Here is a 24,629-nt window from a genome sequence, read left to right on the forward strand (position 1 = left end):
TTAAGAATAACAAGATGGAAGAGTACTGTGATGAGTGAGGTATATTGCAAGAATTTAGTGCTCCTTACACTCCACAGCAAAATGGAGTAGCAGAACGAAAGAACAGGATGCTAATTGAAACGGCCAGGATGATGCTTGCTGATTCAAAGCTACCAATCAATTTTTGGGCAGAAGCAGTGTCAGCCGCATGCTATACGCTCAACCGGGTTCTCACTGTCAAGAAATTCAACAAGACATGTTTCGAGCTGATTAACAACCGCAAGCCGAACCTAAAGTATTTAGAACCGTTTGGGTCTCCCTGTACAGTTCTAGAGCCTTTTGGTAAATTTTGTCCAAAGAGCATTGAAGGGATTTTTATAGGTTATTCAAGTCCACTAAGACGTGTCTTTGTTCCAAGCTTAAAAGCGGATCATCGAAGCATCGAATGTTGAGTGTCAAGGTTATTCAATGCCACCGCAGAATCCAGGAGACTCATGAGATTTAATTACGATACTTTGTGGGATTCGTTTGACATGGAAGAAGAAATAGAGGAAGAAACAGAGTTCTTTGATGAGTTGGATATTCTGAGAGATTATGAGTCATCAGGAGAAAGGTTTCCAGCTGAATATTCTAGAAGACCTCGGCAAACTTCAAATGATGATGAAGCAGGTCCAAGCAATGCTGGTGAACATGATGATATTCAACAATCTTCAGAACAAGCTCCTGATAATCAGACGGCAGTCAATGAGAATTTAGAATCTGATAACATGCCAGTATTTGATCGTGGTGATTCAGATTCTGAGGGGGAGCAGATCCAGATTTCAAGTCAAACAAATCCAGTTGGTGAACACGATGTAAACCAGCATATCACTAATTTGGAAGGCGAGGTAGATGTTCCAGGCGAGGCGATGCCAAGAATTCTTTCATACCATCCAGAGGAGTTGATTATTGGAGAATTGCAATCAGGCGTCCGCACTAGACGACAAATTGACCAAGGCCTTACTTGTTTTTATTCTACAGTAGCACCGTTGCAAACTGAGTTTTCACTATGTTGTTTTGTTTCGCAGATCAAACCGCGAACTTACAAAGAGGCGCTAACTGAAGATTCTTGGGTCAATGCTATGCAAGAAGAGTTGAGTCAATTCGAGATTTTCCTGATGGTCACAGGAAAATTAACACAAAATGGGTGTTTAAATGCAAGAGAGATGACCGAGGGGTTGTTGTTCGAAACAAAGCTCGACTCGTAGTCTAGGGCTTTAGTCAGCAGGAGGGTATAGATTTCACTGAAGTGTATGCTCCCGTGGCTCGACTATAAGTGATAAGAATCTTTCTGGCATTTGCATCGTGGAAGGGATTTAAAGTGTTTCAGTTAGATGTGAAATCGGCATTTCTCTATGGGAAGGTAAAAGAGGAGGTACATGTCGGACAGCCACCGGGCTTCACCGACCCAATCCACAAAGACAAGGTTTATTTGCTGGATAAAGCGCTGTATGGTTTACACCAGTCCCCAGAGCTTGGTACGAGACATTGTCTCAACACCTGCTAGCCAACAGCTTCATTCGTGGAAAAGTGGATGCCACTCTCTTCACCAAAGAGGTCGACGGACATCTTCTGATAGTTCAGATATACGTGGACGACATCATATTTGGGTAAACGAAATGAAAATCTGTGCAAAGATTTCGAAAATTTTATGAAGCTAAAGTTTGAAATGTCATCGATCGGGGAGATGAAATTCTTCTTGGGACTTCAAGTTCATCAACTACCTAAGGGAATTTTCATACACCAGACGAAGTATGTTCATGATGTCTTAGAGAAATTTGGGATGTCAGGATCTACTCCAGCGTCAACCCCTTTAGCGACAAATCATGGGATAAACCCAGATCTCACCGGAGACAAGGTAGATGAAACGATGTATCGCTCCATGATCGGTTCGTTGATGTACTTAACTGCTTCAAGACCCGATATCATGTATCCAACGTGCCTCGCAGCACGGTTTCAGTCAAGCCCCAGAGCTTTGCATATGGTGATTGTGAAAATGATATTACGCTACCTGAAAGGAACTTCATCATTGGGGTTGTGGTATCCAAAAACAGGCAATTTCACGCTCGAAGGGTATTCTGATTCCGACTACGGAAGCTGCAAGGTTAACGCAAAATCAACAACAGCGGGTTATCAGTTTTTCGGACCTTGTTTGGTAACCTGGCAATGTAAGAAGCAAACCTCTGTGGCTCTATCCACATGTGAAGCAGAGTATGTATCTGCTAGTAGTTGCTGCTCTCAGATCTTGTGGATCCAGCAACAGATGCGCGACTACGGTTTGCAATTTCTTAACACCCCTATCTTTGTTGATAATGAGGCAGTGATTAATATCACGAAAAATCCTTTTCATCACGCTAAAACGAAACATATCGAAATTTGTCATCACTTCATCCGAGATTGCTTCGAGAAGAAGTTGATACGAATTGAGAAATCCACACTGACGAACAGAAAGCTGATTACATACCAAAGCTTTTGACAAAACTCGTTTTAAATATCTTTTAAAACTAAATGGTATGAAGCTTATATCGGTGTCGGATGGAATCATTGGCGTTGATGAGGATCACATTGTAGATGATGATGTTGTGAAACAATCTGCATTGGTTTGTCGATTTTTTTACTTGTTTTGGTATTTAGGGGGAGTATTATATTTTCAGAAAATACAAAAACAGTAAAAAATTCACAAATCCAAAAACATTAGAAAATTTTAAAATCTAAAAACAATAGAAAACTGAAAAAGAGCTTGTGTAAAAAGGGAAAATGATAGTACATCGGCTTGACGGTTACAGTACGCTAAAGAAATGCAAAGTTTTATAGTTTTTAAACAGTCTCGCTGATGATGTGTCGATAGGTTTTTATACATTTAGTAAATCTTGTTTGGGACTAAAATTCAAACTTGCTTATTTTGTGGGGAACAAATCTTGGATATATAGGTAACCCTTGAAATCTTGTTTGAAAGGTCCCTCTTTCTGAGATACTAGGTCTTTATACTCAGTGATATCTGGGGTATTATTCCGGGACTTCTAATTTTGCGGAAGCAATGGCCTAGTCCCCGTATAATACTTTCTGCATTGCTTGAAATATAGCATCGCCCTCAGCATAAAAAATGATTAAACATTGCAAAATGCTAATCATGTGCTGTTGAAGAAAAGATTCTCTAAAGGGAACACACCTTAAGTCGAACCGTCATCTCTCTGCTGAACGGAAGTTCTGACCTAAGCTCTCACGGTTTCGCACCTAACCCTTTTACATATATCATCTGTGGTATACTCACCTGTAAGACTGAATATTGGGATCTGGATACGGGAGTATATTCAAGAGGTGGGACACACATCTAAGTTTAAGTTATTAATTCACCTAAATCGTATCCAGAACCGATTGAAGTTTGTATGAAAATTTAAGAGGATCAGCATATCGACAATCTAAGTGAATTGTTTAAGACTTAGTATGTTATCAAGCTTAACGGTGCTAGTAACTTGTCGTTAGCTGATATGATTCCCTAACACGCTCACCAAAAATATGTCTGTAAATAGTTTACTTTCATTGCATTCTATTTCTGCAAATTCATTTTCTAGTTTAGAACTTTTATTCAAAATCCAAAAAGATTTTTCATTTCTGCTTTATTTTCCGACAAACCAAAGTGGGGAGTTGATCTTCAGATTCAGAAGGTTAGAGCAGATGTAGAAAGATTCTAAGCTGGATGATGAGTTGGGAGCTTAACATAATGATTGAGAAATTGGAAAGTTAAAACAAGTTCATTAATTTGAAACTTGTAAAATTTCAGAAAATTTGAAAATGTTGAACAAAAATCAGTTTGTTTTGTCACAGATCAACCAAGGTCATTAAATTGGACTTGGTAGATAAATTGAGTAATCAGGGTCATTAACTTGGACCTGAATACTTAAGTGGATTTCTGAAACTGATGAACAGTTAATTAGGTGTTTAAAATGTGAATAGATTGTAATGTTATATGTTTAAGTAACAGGAATCAAAATCCCCATGGCAACGAAAATGTCAAAGTTTGAACCAGAATTCAAGTCTCAGCTGATCGAGAGGGGGAGTCTGCGAAAGGGGGAGTTGGAATTCTGGATCAACATTCAAAGGGGAGATTGAAGATTAAAGTTTGAAGATAGAAGATTGAAGTATGCTTTACAAGTTCAAGACAATTCAAGGCAGAGAGCGATAGATCAAGACTAAAGACTGAAGATAGGATGCTAAAGACTTCGTCAACATCCAAGGGGGAGTCTGTTGGTGCACTGATGTCTGTTAACTTTGTCTTTATAGAGTCTTGTATTGTATTGTATAGATCAGGGCACGGAAATCGAGAAAACAGTATTGTGGGGTAATTCCGCACGAAATGATCATATGTCATTTCAAACGGAATTAAGGTTACATGCGAAATTAGTAATTCCACACGGAATTAACTAATTCCGCATGAACTCGTAATTCCGCTTGAGTTGTTTTCATGCGGAATTAACACGCCTATAAATACTGGTCTTGCCTGTTCATTTCGTATGAAATTAGTGTTTGAGAGCCGAGGTGCTGCCGGGTTGTTATCTGATTTGTAAAAGCTCAGGAAATCAATATAAGAAGAAAATTAAAGGAAAAACAAGTTGTTTGACATCATTTACATTGATTCCGCCTTTGTATTTGATGATGAACTACTCAGATTGACTCGTTAGGGTCACATGTCGATCCAACACTATTGTAGGCTCGTGAACGCGGTAGAAAGCATTCACGAGGATTGATGTGGGGCCCATGCCTTTGATTAGCCATTGGCAATGACTTTTTTATAGATTTTTTTTATTTTAAAATCTAATATTTACCTTATAAATATACCTATTCAACCCATTTTTTAACACACAACTCACCAATTCCTCTCATCTTTTAAACACAAAAACCATCCCCCAAAACCCATAACTTCATCATGTTTCCGTTCAATAATGACCCAAACACTTTCTCGCTTACATACAAACTCAACAACAACCGTGGACCGTAAACCCCAACACCAACACCGGCGAAGACAAATATCGACCGCTTCCCACCCACAATTCACCAACATGTAACATGTAGTTACCACAACCTCGACACACACCTCTACCCGTTCAAATGCCGGGTCATTACATGTACATGTCCGCGTTTGGTCAATAAATGTCACAACATACGGTTAGAGCAACATACGGTTGCGCATTTACTATGTTTAAACCTTGGTAGGTGCTTAAAAATTTTCCAAAGTGGTCTCTTGTGCCATCGGTCAAAACTGGTGGATCATCAAAGCGCTCCAAGAGTAATTTAGGCACGTCGGGGCTGCGCTCATCCACAGGTGCAATTAATGCTTGTTCTCACCTAGACCTAAATGACACCAACCTCGACCTAGACTTTGAGGAACCGCAAGAATTGCCATGCCCACTAGGTAGGGACAAAACCAAAGCAACAAACACAAGAGCAAGGTACAAAGGCAAATCCACTTCTACAACAACAACAAATACCTAACTTTATGTATCACACATGAACTTTATTACTTAACTAGCATATAAACCCGTGTATCACACAGACTAAATATAAGAAAAAGCTTATATTGAATAATATTTTAATTTGTAAGTGTTACAAACCCGTGTATAAGACACGTAAAATATCAAAAAAATGTAAATCAATACTTCTATATTATCCTGTTCACATAGTTAAAAAATATGTAATTGTTATAAAATCTAATTATTATGTTATTCCGATTAGTACTAAAATAAGGATGTTTAGTAAAAAAGATCTAATTATTATATTTTCTTTATTTTACGATAATATTTAATAAACTGCATTGTATTTATCCAATAATATTAACTAAATAGTGCATCCAAATCTGGTTATTAATATATTAAATTAATTTTATTATATTAGTAAGGATAAGGATTAAAAATTATTTTAAAATAAAAGGTAGTCTAAGTTGTAAGGTTGACGGAGAGAGCCACACGTGACAATAATCCTATATTAAAAGTTAAATTAGATTTGATCTTTTGTTTATAACTTTACCATTTTTATCAAAAATAATAGTTTAAATAATTTGGTTTAAAAAAATATATGTGGTTAATCTTAATGAGGTATTATATTAATAAATAAAGTTGTTATAATAATACATAAATAATTGAATTGGAGATAGTAACAATAATAACAATAATAATAGTTTTGTCGCAGATGAAAATAAACTAACGATTAAAAGGCTTTTAATTTTAAAGGATATTCATATCAAACACAAAAATATTAAAAAAAATATATAATAAACCTTTATCGTATGTTATAGAGGCGAAGATAATCTTGATCTCCGATGTGTGCAAAATGCAACATATAAATTACATCAAATGAGGCATAAAACTAACCCTTTTTAGTACTAATGTTGAAAAAAGTACGTTACTTTCTTCCTTTTGAATTTACAGGACCATACGAGCTTAAAAGAACAAAGGGAGCAAATAAGCAGCCAAAACCAACATAAATACAAAAAGAAGTAATAAACGTGACATGGCCGACCCCTTAGCAGTATCCCCAAAGATAAAACAAGGAAACAGACCTTGACCACGGGGCCATGCCCAGCTGAGCATGGGGCGTGGTCAGGAGCCTGCACAACAAGACAAACCTGCAGAAGCGTCTACGCCCACCACGAAGCTGTGCCCAGCTCTCCACGGGGCGTGGTCAACTCTAAGGTACACAGAATCTTGATAGTACAGCAAAGAGTTTACCGCGGGGCCGTGCCCAAAAGACACGGGGTCGTGTGGGCCCTCTTCTGACAAATGCAATTAATGAAGGAAGAGAAGATGATGGCTAAGGGCCGTGTTGGCTGGACACGGGGTCGTGGCCAGGGCTCTGTTCTGGCTATAAAAAGGGGTGTGTGGTTCAGTTGAAAGGCATCCCTTGGCAAATCACTACTCTCCCACTTTGCCACCATTCGACCACCCTTACAACACCAACACCCACCACCATCATCCACCATCCATCTTTAGAGTGTGTAGTAGTCTTGGGATCCAAGATTGATCGTAAAAGTTCTTGTCAATCAAAGGCCATGTTTGGCTAAGCCTCTTACATAACTTGGTGAAGACAAGTTATAATGTATTACTTTTGATTTTTAATCTTTCGGCACTTTTTAATTGGGTTTATATTAATGACTTTAATAACTAGTTTCTTATGTTGAAAGTGAATTTTCTTTGCCATTTCTTCATGATGTCTTGAGGTTGCTTTACTGTCTATATAAAGTAAATGATGTCATCATTCGTGTCTTTACGGTCTATATAAATTGTGTTAACTACCTGGAAGGGGGTTAGAAGGGTGGTTTGGTAAAGTTCTTGTCTCGTTCAGTGTATAGATCCTGCGAGGACTTGGTTCAAGCTTGCTAGGACCTCCTTCAATGCCCAACGGTATTGGATGGCGGGGGTGCGAATAGCTTGAACCCCTCATATGTAAACTACTATTAATACTTTAAACCGACTTCTTGGGATTGTATCCTTGCTGACTCAAACCACTTAGCCGAGGGTGACGTCACCTTCAAAAGAGGGGCCTACCACTTTTCGCATTAATAACTTACTTAATTGTCTTTCAATATTCTGACCCTTTGGGCCCTGTTGACTCAAACCACTGGGTTGAGGGTAACGTCACCTTCAAAAGAGGGGCCTACTACTATAACTAAGAGAATCTCTTAAAAAGTCCGAAAGTGCGAAAATCATCAAAGGATACATTAAACATGAGTTGGATCCAAGTGATTCTATCTTGTCTATTTGTTTTTCCCTTTTATTTATCTTTTCATTTTTAGTTTTACTTTTATCTTTCAAAACTTTTCTCAAAAATTTAGATTGATTAGACGTTGAGGATAAACCGGTATTAAAAGCTCTCGTGTCCTTGGGCGACCTCGGTATCTTACCAACACTATACTACGCTCACAATGGGTGCACTTGCCCACGTGTGTGTGTGTGTTTAGTGTTAGTACAATATCGTGTTTTATAAATTTAAAACTTGACTAATGCGTAAAATGGGCTCAAAATATAAAAAAATCATATCACGCTTCACACACACCAAGTGTTTGGCGCCGTTGCCAGGGACACAAGGATTTTAAGAAAGTTTAAAATTAACGGCCTAATCATTTTTATTCTTTTTTCTATTTCTTTTAGGATTTTTCTTAGATTTTCAACTGCTGCAGAATTCAGCATGGGCCGTGCTCAGCCAGACACGGGGCCGTGTCAATCATCGTTACTGGCAATTCTGTTTTAAGTCAGACAGTAGCTGACCACGAGGCCATGCCCACCCAACACGCTCCCGTGTCCACTCTCCAGTTACTGAAAGCAGGACCGTAAGATCCCGACGGTTGGTACATTCTGACAAAAATATGGATGATATGGAATATTTTTACTTTCGCCACTCTTACGGTGAGTGGTGTCAAATATGTGGTGGATTCCATCAAGATTTAGAATATTTCTTTCTAAATTATGAACCCCACTATTTAGACCCATCATTTTCCTATAATCACCTTAAGATGGGCGAAAGTAAAAACGATCACTATCTCCCTCCCGAATGCCCTCAACCATCTCTTCCAACCGACATAACCAAAGAATTATGTCAAATCGAAGAAAGAATTCTCCTAAAAATAAAAGAAATAGATCTTATGATGAAAATGAGGTATTCGTCACAAGACAACAGTCAAGGAGAATTGTTAAGGCCACATTCGGAATCTACCAACATCGACGACACCAAAAGTACCTCAACCTCTCGTGAAAGCATGAGCGATAGTCGTCCCTGTGTTGATTGTGCCGTGAAGGACTCTCCATCGGCCCCCACCAATGCGCTCATAGACCTGAGCGATTCGACATACACCTTCTTTAACAAAAGCCCGGATAAGGGGAATAAAGGATGGTTTCGCCCACCGGTACGTAGTTTAGGTTTTACCCTTTCCGATAAACTCTTGTGTTCTTAACATGAATCAAGAGCAATTAAGGTACCTTAGGCACTTCAGTGTTGTTCCCTCCAGTAAGGAACCACCCGATCCGAATAAAAACCTTAAAATAAGACGTTGCTTCATAAATACTCTAGCCACGGGGCCATGCTCAGGTCAACACGCCCCGTGCCCACCTCAAATTTCACCACGGGGTCGTGTCCAGGCCAACACACCCCGAGCTCATAATACAGACAAAAAGTGTCAGAACCTTGTCTGACCACGGGGCCGTGGTCAGTGTGCTGTCGTTTTCTATAAAGTCAGCAATGGTTCTGCACATTTGGACCCATTCCAAAGACAAACATCTGCTGAGGATTTGCACATATACCTTAAAAGGTATATTCTCAAAAAGGTTTCTCTCAAACCATCTTGTCTTTGCCACTTTTATCACTTACCGTCTTCTCCAAAACCCCCCAACCTTCAATAGAACTTGAAGCTTCACAACTTCAAGCTTTATTTGGATATTTGCAAGGTTTTTAACCAAGGAATCTTATTAAACATAAGTTTTACAACACTGTTTTGAGTTATTTATGTTCAGAAAAGCATTAAATCACAGTAAAATAATTTAAAACAACAAAGTTTCTTGGTTCAAAATCTTGCAGAGGTATGACCACGGGGTCGTGCCCATCTGACCACGGGGACGTGGCCGGGAGTTCATCTTCCTCTTTTTGATTTCCGATCTTGTTTTCTTAGTATGTCAAGCCAAAATAGTGGAACGTCATCGACAGGCTCAAGAAACAACCAGAGGGGGAGAATACCATCGATGGAAGCCTCCTTAGTCAACTATGTGTATGCTTTACGGGAAGCAATCGATGAGATGACATCAGTGGAAGAGGCCCTCGTTGACCGTATTAATCATTTGACAGTGGGATTGGAGAATTGCCTCCAAGAAGTCAACCTTTTGCACCAAAGGTTGAACATTCTTGCAATGCCTCCCATGGTTCCGATCTTCCCACAAGGAGGTTGGAATATCGCGCAAGAAATCATTATCCCAACTGGATGGGATGACCTTCCTCCGGAACCTCCTCTAGACGTATTGAACGGGGCCCCGGTGGTCGTCGCACCTCCTCTACAAGATGTTGTGGATAACAAGCCCACCTTCTTTCTCCTTCAGGAGATTGAAGAATGGCTCAACGACATTTGAGGAGCACCCTCCGGAATGAAGTTCTAAAGAGCCCTCATTAACCGAAAAATCATTTTCGGGTTTTTTTGTTTTAACATATTTACATCTACGGTAGAACTTCGTTATGGTTCAAATTTCTTGCATTTCATGACCTACCTATCTAGTCTTAGGACTTTTTGTAGCTTTTCATTTTTAGGACTTTGTAATTTTAATTTTTAGGACCTATGTATCTTGCACTCTTAATGAATGATGGTTTAAGTTATTATGTGGTGTTTGGATGATTATATAATGGTTTAACAAACAGGGAAAATTGAAAATTGCCAAAGGGACGTTAAAACCGCACCCCATGCACAAAAATAGAGCCTTCCGTCAAGTTTTCCATTATTCCAGCATGTGCAGCACGGGGCCGTTCTTAGCCCAACACGCCCCATGCCCAGGCTCTGCAGAAAAAATCTTCAGATCAGGTAACTGACCACGGGCCATGCTCACTGAACACGCCCCGTGGCCAGCCTTCTGTTAAAATCTGTTACTGCCAACCTGACCACGGGGTCGTGCCCGGACCACACGGGGCCGTGGCCAGACGCCCAGTAACAAGACAACTTGTTTTTAAACACTTTTTACACATTCGAATCAACCTAAAAACTTATTTTTGGGACTTATTGATTTATGCTTAATGATTGTGCTTAATTACAACTGATGACTTAAACTGCTATCTGATTTCTGTATCATACATACATGTGCATCACATTACATATTGTCACATCATTTATCACATACAGACTTTAGTGACATACATGATGCACAAAGCACAGTCAGCGGATAACTCAGAAACATGCTGACAATGTCAGTACATAGACAGACAGTGTTTTGAGACCCCGTAAGGGCCAGAGACAAGGTACTACACTAGTATGGAGTGTGGGGAAGTAAGGACCATAAAACTGCATCACTAGGTGATAGTTTAAGTGCCGGAAAGAGCTTAAAACCCACTCAAAGTGCAGAATTCTGCATTAATCAGCAAAAATCATCATTTTAACATGCTAGAAACATGCAAAAATATGGCAAAATGGTCCTGTATGCTTTCCTAAGTGTTGGGAATTAAAAGTGTCACAAAAGGGTACTTAATGAACACTAAACGGAATAACTTGACACTTTAACGAAAACCGAACAACCGGACATTACCCGGAACATCAAAATATTGCTAGAAGCATTGTTTTATTATTTTTGAACTAGTTATGATCCCCGAACACCCTAACATACTACATAATGCATCATATACTTAAAACACTAGACTTAACACTTAACCTCCAACTAATTACCTACCTTTACCATCTAAACTTACAATTTACCCCACCCCCCCATGTTGTAATCGGCCACAAGGTGATGGCCCACCTTAATCTTTTAAAGATCTCACTAAATCCCCTAATGATCTTTTCTTGGATTGAGCAAGAATGTGCTTGTACTTGGTGGAACATTAGAACCATTGGACAAAGCCTAAATTGGATTATAAGTAACCTTGATCATTCATCATCTTCACCACTTCAACTCTTTCCCCCTCTCCCTTAAAGCTTTCGGCCGACCCCCATCCAAACACCACCACCATTTTCGATCATCATTCATCTATTCCAAGCTCATTCCAAGGTGTAACAAGGTGTTTAAGGAAGTTTGGAACTCTTGGATCTTGAAGGACCTCTTTAGCTTGCTTTTATCCACCATCTTTGTCATCTTCAACTCATTGTGTTCTTCCCTAGCTTAAAGCTAGTGGTAAGGCTCTCACAACCCTTGTTACTTCATATTTTGATTGGTTAAAAGATGTATTATGTTGAGAATCACAAGAACCTTTAAAAAACATAACCTTGAATCACGAACATAAAGCCTAACATATGGTGATTTAGTGGTGAAATAAGGTTGATTAGTGTATGTATAATGCTTGCTTGTTGATTTCTTAAGATGATGATGTTAATCATCACATGGATCTTGCTAGATGGTGATTAAACACATAATCTATCAAGTGGGAGGATGATTATGTAACAACATAAGATAATCATCTTCTTGTGTAGACATGAACTTGATGAATAGAATGATTTCTTGTAAAACAATAATCAAAGTAACCTAGTAATCTTATAAATCTAAGATGTATGAATGGTTTTTCTAAAAAAACCAAGTTTAAAATATGATTTTTGGAAGACCATGGTTTTTACTTAAACCTACACTATTTTTAATGGAAAGACGAGTGTGTAAACACTTATGAAACAAGAAGATCTAATAAATAAACATTTTTGTGAAATGTGTTTACAAGTTCTAAACACCTAGTTTCTTTAAGAATTAGATTTTTAAAGGAATAAACACACTTTAAACGGTAATTAAACCCACTAAACACTTTACCAAGTTACTACAAGTTTTTGTGAAAAGATCAAGTTCATGTTGTTATGTAAATTGTATAGTTTTTGCACTTGGTAAGTATAATATTGTTTAGGGTTGATTATTGATCATTGTGTGTTGATTTTGAAAAGAAAATGATATGCTGAATAGCATGGACACCTCCATTTCCAAAGGAAACTATGGCGAAAATTTTCTAAAAATACAAACACTTAGAAAATATTTTCTAAACAAGTGTTTACAAGTAAGTTTTAAACTATGTTTTTCAATATAAACTTTGCCATAAATTTTGTTACAAAAATACAAGTATTGGAGGTTGGTTTTTGTAAATAAAAATGGATAAATATATATTTAGAATATATATTTTATATTAAGACACTTGTGTGAATATTTGTATACTTTGTGAAATAGTTGTATTATTTTAGGGTAAAATAATATAACTTAACATAATACCAAGAATTTACAACACCAAAATAATACCAAAAATCACAAAGAATAAATATATAAGTTACACACTTGATATTGTGAAACCGAACGCAAAAACGTAACTTATAAAACATTCCGGAAAATACTGTTATAAATATATTTTTGGTAAATATTATTTTGGATACAAGAGGTGAAAATATGATTTTTGTAAATATTACTAAGTTATATCATATTTCCAACAAAAAGAAGATATATTATTTTTGGGAGATAAAAATACATTTTCCTAGTATATTTAGAAGATATATAATTTTTGGGAAAAATATATATTTTCTTGGAACACATTATTTTTTACAAATAAGTTATATATAGTTTTTTCTAAAGTGAGACTTAAAAGTATATTGTTTTAGAAATATATTATTTTGTGAATACAAATACGAGAATACGAAAGTACATGTATAAAATACCCCCACCCTTGGGAAGGAAATACGGAGTTAAATACTTGAGAAGTGTTAATACCAAAATATTGATTAAACAATTATTCCAAACATTAAATATAATTTAAAGTTAAAATAATTATTATTTTAACAAATAATTATAACTTGGAATAACATAAGAAACACAACTCAAAAACGTTAAACTCTAAGCCAAGGCACGGCCCGTTCGTCTAATAGACGTTAGTACTCTATAGGTAATCGTGTTTGCTGCGGAGATTTGAGTTGCTAGTTCTGAAGACGCAATACTGTGAGTTCATGTCCCCCTTTTCTTTAAACTGTTTTGTTTATTAACTTTGGGGGTGAAATACATGTTACAAAAGGGACTACATACGAATACTATTGGTATGATTAGCCTAGGAAAGAACTATAGATCATGTGATAGGGTAGGCGGATACTTGGGACCATTAATACTCGTTTCAGGACCGAGGGGCATGAGTGATAGATCTATTTGGGTGTAGCGAGCCCACACCCATGAGGACCAGGGTGGCCCATAGGGTGACTATGTCTTCTAGCCGGAAGCCCGGTACAACTTTGCTAGGTTTGAGTCTTCCTACACCGTCACACATATCAGTGGCCTTGCAAACCATTGGTGATCTTTTCCTTGTTTGCTTTCATACCGGGACATACATACATACATGGTTTACAAAGGTTTATACATACTTATACTCACACATGAACTCGCTCAACTTTTGTTGATGTTTTTCAAACTACATGTATTTCAGGGAACTAGTGGATCTGGCAGGTGTATGCATGTGTCTTCAAGCTGCGTAGTGAAATAAAAGGTGTTATCCATGGTTGTTGAGTTTCGGGGTGTATCCTATTCCTGGACGGGATACATGTTTCTAAACTCAGGCTTTATTTAAAGTCTTTTGTGGAGTCTTTATGAACTCAGATAAACATGTTATGGTTTGTAACTTATTTTGGTGTCTATGTTCTCAAGACAAGTATGTCGTGGTATTTTCTAAACTTAATTAATGGATGAACATGTCGTGTTTTTTATCATATAGTGTTGTCATGATTGAATGTTATGGTATTAAGTAAGTCACACCAAATAACCACGCTTCCGCAAAAGTCAGGGTGTGACAGCTTGGTATCAGAGCTTCGATCGTAGCGAACTAGGATTCTTTCTCGAGTCTAGACTACGATCATTAGGGCTCTCAAGAAAACATTTTCAAACATGTTTTACATTGCATACACAAAACGTCCAGATCCAGGGAACAAACATTTTTACAAACAAAAGGGCACAAAAACGCATTTCAAGGCTATAATTATAATTCAGTCTTAGAGACTGGGAGGTTCAGTCTTAGAGACTGGGGAGGTTCAGTCTTAGAGACTGGGGAGGTTCAGTCTTAGAGACTGGGGAGGTTCAGTCTTAGAGACTGGGGAGGTTTAGTCTTAGAGATTGGGGAAATTAAGTCTTAGAGACTAGGGAAATTGAGTCTTAGAGACTGGGTAGTCAGTTTTGAGAAACTGGGAAGGTTTTAGTCTGAGAGACTAGGTAGTCAGTCTGAGAGGCTGGGTGGGATAGTCTGGGAAGACTAGGATGATTACATGCTTTCATTATTACTTACATGCTTATTTGGATGATTGTTGATGTATGTGCATATGTTGTGGTTGTGTTACAGACATTATGTCATCTTCTTCCGAGAGTGGAGTATCTGACACAGTGGACCCTATGGCCATAGTCTCGGATGATGAGATAGCCACAGACCCTGAGGTTTTTACATCTGATACTACAAATGACGACGATGATGATTTTCAGCCGTTCGCTTTACCAGATTTCGGAGACGATATACCTATAGCTGATGGTTTTCCTGATGGGGATCTACTTCTTGTTCCGATCCCTGCTCCTTTTCCTCTTGCTGCATTTCCTCTGGAGGATCTGCCTCTTGATGCTATGTTTGACGACAAAATCGATCATTTTATCGAGGGTCCCCATGAGGATGCCCAGGATGGTGAGGCTCCGGTTGATGATGATGTTGCTATTCCGCTTGCAGAGATTCCAGTCGATGATGACATTGTTGCACCACTTGTCGAGGTCACAGTCGCTGATATCATTGCTATTCCGTTGGTCGAGATTCCTGCCGTTGAGATTCCATCTGACCATTCTGGTCCTGACTCATTCGAGTCCGTATCATCTGCTACTTTACACGCACGGGGCGTGCAACATTATCCCATTGACACTGATTCCGACACAGCGATGTCTGCCGCACCTATCTTTCCACACGACTTTGACCAAGATCATGAGATTGAGTTTGTACTTGACGAGCAGCCTTTTGAGGCACCTGTCATTCCTGACGATCAGCTCTTTGATATACCCGTTGATCTTGAGTATGCTCCAGCTGACCCTGAGTCTGAGATTGCACCTGAGCCTATACCGGCACATGATCCTTTATCTGAGGACGATCCAGTACATGTCGATGCACCAGCTGTTGCACCACCGCTACCTGACCCGATCCCTACACTTATTGATCATGCTCCTTTTGCTACCCATGTACACCCCAGATATGCTCACACCCGCAATGGGTGGATCGAGGACGATGACGACTATCCTCCTTTTGTTAGACCCGTTACTCCCCCACCTGCATCTACCCAGGCACCCGTTGATACCGTCCCATTTCACCCACATGAGTCTGACACTCACCGCACAGATCTACCAGTCACATTTCTTCAGGAAATCCCTCCTCCCCGTCCGGGAGGACCATCCAGTCAGCAGCCCAGTCACACACCACCTGTGTCAGCAGCCGATCATTTCATGCCACAGTCTACACACACTGATCCTTTTGCGTCTGCACCCACGGGCGAGCCACTTATTTGGTTTCCACCCAACGTGATGCCTATATCTGATCCATACCATCCCTTCCACATTGGATACTCGAGGGATGATCTGCTTTTGTCACTCAGCTCCAGCAGGAGATGCTGTGTAGGAGAGTCATGGAGCTAGAGAGGATCACGCGTCCTCCGCCTTATCCTTGTCAGTCACCATTCGCGACACCACCAGCTCCTCTCCTACCGTACCCTGATTTTGACATCCGTTTCCTCACTATGGAGCAGTAGATTGGTTACCTGCTGTGTATCATTCATGCACTTGAGGAGGATTTGGCGCATTTGCGCAGGTTGCTCTTCGTTCCTCCACCTCCTCCTCCTCCGCCATCAGCTTAGAGGTTTTTGGTTTGATGCAGATAACATACTTTTGATGAGAGTGCAACTATTGAGCCAGATTGCACAGCTTTTTGAAGACCACATGTTGACTTTTGACTTTTGACTGATGTAGTTTGTTAGACGATTCGGCCAAGGGTGATGTGACCCTTAGTCTCTTTTTATGTATGATACATTGTTAAACTTGTAAAGCTATACTTGTGGTCTTGATATATGATAGCTCAATCGCAACATTCTCATTACATACATTGTTGGATTACTTGTTTGTGTTATGACATGGGATGTTATGCGTATACATGTGTTGATGAATGTTATTACATGCGCGTATTACATACTTACTATACTTATTATGGCATGACCAACGCAATCTTCTTATAGAAGATGCCTCCACGAAGAGAAACTCGTTTGCCCACTACTGAGGTAGAGTTACAGGAACGGATTTCACAGGCTATTGCACAGCACGAGGCCCAGCGCTCAGAACATAGCGGTGGCACCTCTGGGAACAACCCACCCCACGGTAATGATAAGTCGCTATAAACACATTACGTTACTTTTGGATATTCCATGTGCAATCACTAATGCTTGCTGTGAATGATGTTACTTTTATAGGTTGTACCTATAAACAATTTCTAGACTGTAAGCCATTGAATTTCGACGGCACCGGGGGTGCTGTAGCCTTTGTCAGATGGACGGAGAAGACGGATTCTGTTTTAAGGATGAGCAAGTGTGCTCCTGAACAACAAGTCACCTACATCTTAGGACTCTTTCTAGATGGTGCCTTATCCTGGTGGAATCTTCAAGTCCAAACCCTGGGGGAAGAAGCTGCTTACGCCATGTCATGGGATGAAATGAAAGAGCTCATGCGAAAGAAATACTGCTCCAGGGCTGAAATCCAAAAGTTGGAGACTGAGTTTTGGCACCTCAAAATGGACGGACCGAAGATTGCGGAATATGTGCAAAGATTCCACGACTTGTCACGCGTTGTGCCGTACATGGTTGATCCAGAGTTTAATGCATCGAGCGGTTTATTTGGGGGTTGGCACCTCAGATTATGAGTATGGTGACATCGTCAAAGCCTGCAACAATTACTGAGGCTATCGATCTAAGCGTATCACTGACTGAAGAAGCTATCAGGTTAAGCAAGTTTTCGACTCCTGACCAGAAAAAGAAGGAGACTCACGTTGAGTCATCCAGTGAGAACAAACGGAAGTTCTCCAACTTTAAGAAAGGCACCAGTAGTACAAACAAGAAAGATGAGACGAGCGCACCGGCCAAGGCCAAAGGAAAGGGGTATATGGGTACCTTGCCCAAATGTGATGCGTGTCAGTTGCATCACAATGGACGATGCCGAGCTGGAAAATGTGAATCTTGTGGAAGAGTTGGTCACTCGAAAGAAACATGCTGGGTTGGTACTGGCTGTGGTGGTCAAAGGGGTTTTGGTAACAACTGTGGAGGTAATGGGAATGGAAATCGCCCGCAAGGAAATAATGGAGGTAATGGAAACCGTGGTAATTTTGGAAATCAAGCTGGGAGTGGAAACCACGGAGCAAACAACGCTCAAGGTGGTAATGGGAACGGTAATGGTCGGGGACCAGGTTGTTTCAATTGTGGAGACATGGGGAACTTTAAGAGAGAATGCCCAAAGCTCAATCAATCTCAAGGAAGAGTTTTCAACATCGGAGCAAGAGAAGCACGCCAGGATCCAAACGTAGTTACTGGTACGTTCCCTATCAATCAACGCTTTGCATCTGTACTATTTGATACTGGTGCCGATTATAGTTTTGTGTCGCTAGAATTTAAGAATATACTTGGGTTGGTAGTCAGTAAGTTAGACATTCCATATTCGATAGAACTAGCCAATGGAAAGCTAGTAGAAGCAAATGAGGTCATCAGCGGTTGCGTGATAGAACTGGGAGAACACGAGTTTTCGCTTGATCTTCTGCCCTCGAGTTGGGAAGCTTCGACGTGGTAGTCGGGATGGATTGGTTGTCAAGCAACAGAGCAGAGATTATATGTCACGAGAAGATCATTCGCATTCCGATGGCGAATGGAGAAACGATTGTGGTACATGGAGAGAAGCGCGATACGCCCTTAAGGATCATTAGCTGTTTGAAGGCTAGAAAGTGTTTGCAGAAAGGATGTGTTGCCTTCTTGGCACACATTGTGGATAAGGAAGCCACTGCACCGAAACTAGAAGACATTCCAGTCGTGAAGGAATATCCTGAGGTCTTCCCCAAAGACTTGCCAGGATTGCTGTCACACCCCCAAAATCCACACGCGGAGTACCACCGCTTGGAGGCGTGACATGACCAGGATCAAGCCACCAATCATATTGAACAAACATATAATAGTTAAAGTAGTTTATAAAACCCAAATCAATACGATTGATGTTCAAACCAAACTTGTTTAAGTAGCGGAAGCATAATAATGAAAACCCAAAATAAGTTATAAGTTCAAATATCGTTCACGATCCGTATCCCACAATGACCTGCTCCTCCCTGTGCAAGCTCCATAAAGTACCTAAGGTCCTGCAAGGCATGCAGCAAATAATCAACAACTAGTTGAGCGAGTTCACAGAAAATAAGTTCGTAACAGTAATGCGTAAGTTCATCTAATGGGGCTTCCCAAGCCTTGTATATATATTACTAGTGGGGGATTCCCACGTTTATCTTTACTAACGGGGACTTCCCATTATGGTACTTACTAGACTATTTGCAACCATGTGTTCTTCTTAAACCGAGAACAGGAATACGTACAAGTTCACGCAGGATTTACGTGAGTGCCCTTCCCCGAGGACAGTGGTACGTGTGGGGTTTACGCAGGATTTACGTAAGTGTCCTTCCGACCCGGAAGACAGTAGTGGGTATTAGGTTACGCAGGATTTACGTAAGTGTCCTCCCGACCCGGGAGACAATGGTAGATACTAGTTTACGCAGGTTTTACGTAAGTGTCCTGACTATCCTGAGGACGATGGTCTATAGTCTAGTGATTGCGTAAGTACGAGTAATCATTCCATGTCAACATTCCAACCCAATTCCCAACCCGGGAATCCCATGCCTTGGCTGTGTGAACTCACCTTGGTTTGCTCGGCAGATACACAAAAGGTTCTTGAACTAAAGTGGTCAACCTCGTCCTAACAGGGTTACCATACAAGTCAGGTTTTGACTTCAAGTAATGCACGTATGTATCACATAAGTTAACACGTATTTATCATGGCAACACGTAATCAGTCAAATACACTTTAACAGTTAACAACGTATGCAAGATTTGGACTCGCACAAGCCCAACATCCTTGTGCGGTTCACCCGATGAAATTCAATAGTTCCCGGCCCAAATAACATAGCAACCCAATAACACATCGGCCCAATAAGATTTAAACAGTCCAATAAGGTGCCCGTGCTCACAGTCTCGAGTTGAGACCAAGCGGTCTCGAGTTGGGCTGGTGTCGAGATCTCGAGTCGCAACGAATGAGATCTCGAGTCGCAACAGGGGCGGTCTCGGTTTGTCATGGTCCGGTCTCGAGTCGCAACGGGACTCGCAACCTCGGTCTCGGCTTGTCATGGTCCGGTCTCGAGTCGCAACGGGACTCGCAACCTCGGTCTCGGCTCGTGCTGCTGTGTGTCGGTGTGAGGTCTCGAGTCGCAACGGGACTCGCAACCATGGTCTCGGGTTATCATGCTCAGGTCGAGATCACACGGTCTCGACTTGCAACCGTGTTAAGTCTCTCAATTTGTAACAGATTTCCATAATCATTAACAACAATCATTCCGTAATTTCAGCAAACAGATTTAGCAGTTTCACAATTCAGATCAATCAACAACTTATTCAGGAAATCAAACATGTTCATCTACATTCATATCATCTCAAGAACATCTATTTGCCAACATGCAGAACATATAATCGGATTCATGTGATTAATCGAATTATGAACGATCATGCAACCTAAGTCATAACCCCTTATCATAATATCACAACCGGTTAACAACATGCATTCGAATAAGAGCAATGACCATAGCAGTAGCCTTCAATCCGGTTATCATGCATTCATAAAATCGTACAACCTATGAACCAAGTTACTAGCATGCATAACACTAATATAATCATATACAATCAAAACAATCTCAACATCATCTAATAAAAATTAACCGATTAAATCATCAACATCACCAAGCATGAAATCGGTAAACATATACTAACCGGGTTAGAGGATCGAAACAAGTGAGGTCTCGAGTGAACAAGGGTGATCCGAGCAAGGCATAATCTTCGATCCTAAGGGTTGTTGCCGTCGAGTTCCAAAGCACACGAGAGAGGGAGAGAAGTAGCGACTAGGGTTTTTGTGTGTGAAGTGTTTTGCCAAAACAATTGAGGAGTCTACCCCTCCTTCCCTAATGTTATTCGTGCAAAGAGAGTGGGCCGGCCCTTCACGGGCTGCCCTTGGTCCGTGCAAACCATACGGCCCAATGGCCTTGTGCGATCGGGTTGTGCGTTGTGCGTTTGGTTCACGTATCATGCACACATAGCATTCATATAACATATCATGTATTCATATAAATAATATGATTCACGTAAGCATATAACGTTACACAAGATAAGTTCGAAGTACGAGTTGTCACATTATCCCCAACTAAAAAGAAATTTCGTCCCGAAATTTGGTATGCACTCGCTGAGGAAGCTAGGTAAGTTATATCGTTCACTGGTTTTCCTGGGGTGTCACATCCTCCCCCCGTTGATCTGGAATTTCGTCCCGAAATTCCGAAGTAGTAGCTTCAGCCTCAGTAGTGGTTGCATTGGTTCCGAATAACTGGGGGTACTTTTCTGTCATCCTGTCTTCGCGTTCCCAGGTGTACTCTGGGCCACGTTTGGAGTTCCAACGTACTCGAACAAGAGGGATTCTCTTGTTTTTGAGGATCTTCACATCCCGGTCCGTGATTTCAACTGGCTCCTCGACGAACTACAACCGCTCGTCGATAGTGAGTTCCTTAAAAGGAACTATGAGGGTCTCATCTGACAGGCACTTCTTCAGATTCGACACGTGAAAGACATTGTGAACTGCGCCGAGTTCAGCTGGTAGGTTTAGCTTGTAGGCTACTTTGCCGATTTTCTCAATGATTTTGAACGGTCCGACGTACCGCGGATTTAGTTTGCCCCGTTTGCCAAAACGTACCACACCCTTCCAGGGTGAGACTTTAAGTAAAACCCGGTCCCCGACCTGAAATTCCAATGGCTTTCTACGCTTGTCCGCGTAGGCTTTCTGACGGTCGCGTGCTGCCGCCATGCGTTGTCGTATCTGTGCAATCTTTTCTGTGGCGTCCACTACAATTTCTGGACCCGTAATCTGACTATCCCCCACCTCTGCCCAACAGAGAGGTGACCGGCATTTACGTCCGTACAATGCCTCGAATGGAGCGGCTTGTTTGCTGGTGTGATAACTGTTATTGTATGAGAACTCCACCAAAGGGAGGTGCTTTTCCCAGCCGTTGCCGAAGTCAATAACGCATGCCCGAAGCATGTCTTCAAGAGTTTGGATCGTTCGCTCAGACTGCCCATCCGTCTGAGGATGATATGCTGGGCTCATGTCTAACCGTGAGCCGAAATATTTGTGCATCGCTTGCCATAGTTCTGATGTGAATCGTGCATCCCGATCCGAAATGATTGAAGTGGGCACCCCGTGCCTCGAGACAACTTCCTTGAGATAGACGTCTGCAAGAGTGGAAAACTTATCCGTTTCCTTTATAGCCAGGAAATGTGCAGACTTGGTGAGTCGATCCACGATCACCCATATGGTATCATTCCCACGCTGGGATCTAGGTAGGCCTGTAACGAAATCCATGGAAATTTCTTCCCATTTCCATTGCGGTATCTTAGGCTGCTGAAGTAGGCCAGCTGGTTTCTGGTATTCGACCTTGACTCTCGCACAGGTCAAGCATTTTCCAACGTACGTAGCGATGTGGGCCTTCATGCTAGGCCACCAATAAGTAGTTCTGATGTCGTGGTACATTTTGTCCGAACCTGGGTGTACCGAGTAGCGAGACTTGTGTGCTTCGTCCATCACAAGTTCTTGTAGACCGCCATAAAGTGGGACCCAAATACGCCCCGTTACATAGTAGGCGCCGTCTGCCTTCTGTTTTAATCGTTGCCTTGAGCCGCGTAGGGCTTCTGCCCTTACGTTTTCTGGTTTCAATGCTTCTGCCTGAGCATCTCGTATCTGTGTAGGAAGGCTAGACTGAATCGTAAGCTGCAGCGCTCGCACGCGCCGAGGTAAAGTGTCTTTCCGACTGAGGGCGTCAGCCACAACATTGGCTTTGCCTGGATGGTACTTGATGGCGCACTCGTAATCGTTCAGTAACTCGACCCATCGCCGTTGACGTATATTCAAATCCTTCTGCTTAAGAATATGCTCGAGACTCCTGTGATCGGTGTAAGTTGTGCACTTGGTACCGTACAGGTAGTGTCACCATATCTTAAGTGCGAAAACAACAGCTCCCAGCTCTAAATCGTGCGTCGTGTAGTTCCGTTCGTGAATCTTAAGTTGGCGCGAGGCATAAGCAATAACCTTGTCGCGCTGCATTAACACACATCCAAGACCCTGAATGGATGCATCACAGTAAACCACGAAGTCGTCTGTGCCCTCTGGCAAAGAGAGGATAGGTGCACTGCAAAGTCTATCCTATAAGTGCTGAAAAGCAGTCTCCTGGGGCTCTCCCCAGCGATAGGTGACACCCTTCTGTGTCAGTAGTGTAAGTGGCTGAGCAATCTTCGAGAAATCCTTGATAAACCGTCTGTAGTACCCCGCCAAGCCCAAAAATTGGCGTATTTCTGTTGGTGTACGTGGTGCAGGCCAGTTTCTGATCGAGTCTACCTTGGATGGATCAACATGGATCCCATCCTCGTTCACTACGTGGCCTAGAAAGTGGACTTCACGAAGCCAGAAGTCGCATTTCGAAAACTTAGCGTACAGCTGTTCCTTTCGTAGAAGTTCCAAAATAAGACGTAGATGCTGCTCGTGTTCCTCCTAACTCTTGGAGTAGATCAGAATGTCGTCGATGAAGACAATGACGAACTTGTCAAGATAGGGTTTGCACACCCTGTTCATAAGGTCCATAAATACGGCAGGCGCGTTCGTCAACCCGAACGGCATGACAAGAAACTCGTAGTGGCCGTAGCGAGTACTGAATGCTGTCTTGGAGACGTCCTCCTCTCGGACTCTCAGCTGATGATAACCTGACCTCAGGTCTATCTTGGAGTAGTAACACGACCCTTGCAACTGGTCGAATAAGTCGTCTATGCGTGGAAGAGGATAACGGTTCTTCACCGTCACCTTGTTGAGTTCACGGTAGTCGATGCACATCCTGAAGGTACCATCCTTCTTTCTCACGAATCATACTGGAGCTCCCCATGGCGAAGGGCTTGGACGAATAAAGCCCTTTTCCAAGAGCTCTTGTAGCTGCTTTGACAGTTCCTCCTATTCTGATGAAGCTAGACGATATGGCACGCGAGCTATGGGTGCTGTCCAGAACTATAGGAATGAGGTCGGTAGGGAACGTCTGACCAGTGAGGATAAGATTACAATCCCTGAACTAAGTACAGCTTCTAGACCTTACCATTAACTAACACTACGACACGTTGGGTGTTCAAGGGAGTTGGTGTATGTTTTATCATTCGACTAACTTCAAGGACATATAATTGGTATTCACACTCGAATCAAACAATATAGTAACATAGAAGTCGACAAGAAGGAACTTACCCATTATTACGTTAAGATCGTCCCTTGCATCACCCTGACCCATCCCGAACACACGGTCGTGGGCGTCATTGTTTCCATTGTTTCCCTCATTGCTAACCCCATTGTCGTTCCTGCTTCCATGGTCGTGGTTCTGATTCTGGTTCCAGTTCAATTGTGGATAGTGTCTCTCATAGTGATCTTTTGTACCATACTGAAAACATTCTCTAGAACTTTGCTACTGCCGCTGAGCCTGTGGGGCTTGGGGCTGTTGTTGTTGTTGTTGTTGTTCCTGGCTTACAGGACGTTAGTTTCGACAATCCTTAGCTTCATGACCAATCTTGAGACATCTCT

General features: G+C 41.3%; 2 protein-coding genes across 2 annotated transcripts; both read left to right on the forward strand.

The window, feature by feature from the left end:
* The first annotated feature begins 15,026 nt into the window (after positions 1-15,026).
* On the forward strand, positions 15,027-16,340 carry LOC110920135 (calphotin-like). The gene has a single exon (XM_022164369.1). The coding sequence runs from the start codon at positions 15,027-15,029 to the stop codon at positions 16,338-16,340; it is 1,314 nt and encodes a 437-aa protein (XP_022020061.1).
* A 1,272-nt stretch (positions 16,341-17,612) lies between these two features.
* On the forward strand, positions 17,613-24,602 carry LOC118484046 (N66 matrix protein-like). The gene is made up of 2 exons (XM_035979939.1): positions 17,613-18,263; positions 24,507-24,602. The coding sequence occupies exons 1-2, from the start codon at positions 17,613-17,615 to the stop codon at positions 24,600-24,602; spliced, it is 747 nt and encodes a 248-aa protein (XP_035835832.1).
* The last annotated feature ends 27 nt before the right edge of the window (positions 24,603-24,629 follow it).

Source organism: Helianthus annuus, chromosome 11 (genome assembly GCF_002127325.2).
Source record: "Helianthus annuus cultivar XRQ/B chromosome 11, HanXRQr2.0-SUNRISE, whole genome shotgun sequence".
Classification (NCBI taxonomy): domain Eukaryota; kingdom Viridiplantae; phylum Streptophyta; class Magnoliopsida; order Asterales; family Asteraceae; genus Helianthus; species Helianthus annuus.

What these genes read in the sequence shown, in the direction of transcription:
- LOC118484046 (XM_035979939.1), top strand. Translation starts at nt 17,613, where the DNA reads ATGGTGACATCGTCAAAGCCTGCAACAATTACTGAGGCTATCGATCTA. An exon ending in AAGCACGCCAGGATCCAAAC is followed by an intron (nt 18,264 to 24,506) that starts GTAGTTACTGGT and finishes AACATTCTCTAG; the next exon opens with AACTTTGCTACTGCCGCTGA.
- LOC110920135 (XM_022164369.1), top strand. Translation starts at nt 15,027, where the DNA reads ATGTCATCTTCTTCCGAGAGTGGAGTATCTGACACAGTGGACCCTATG.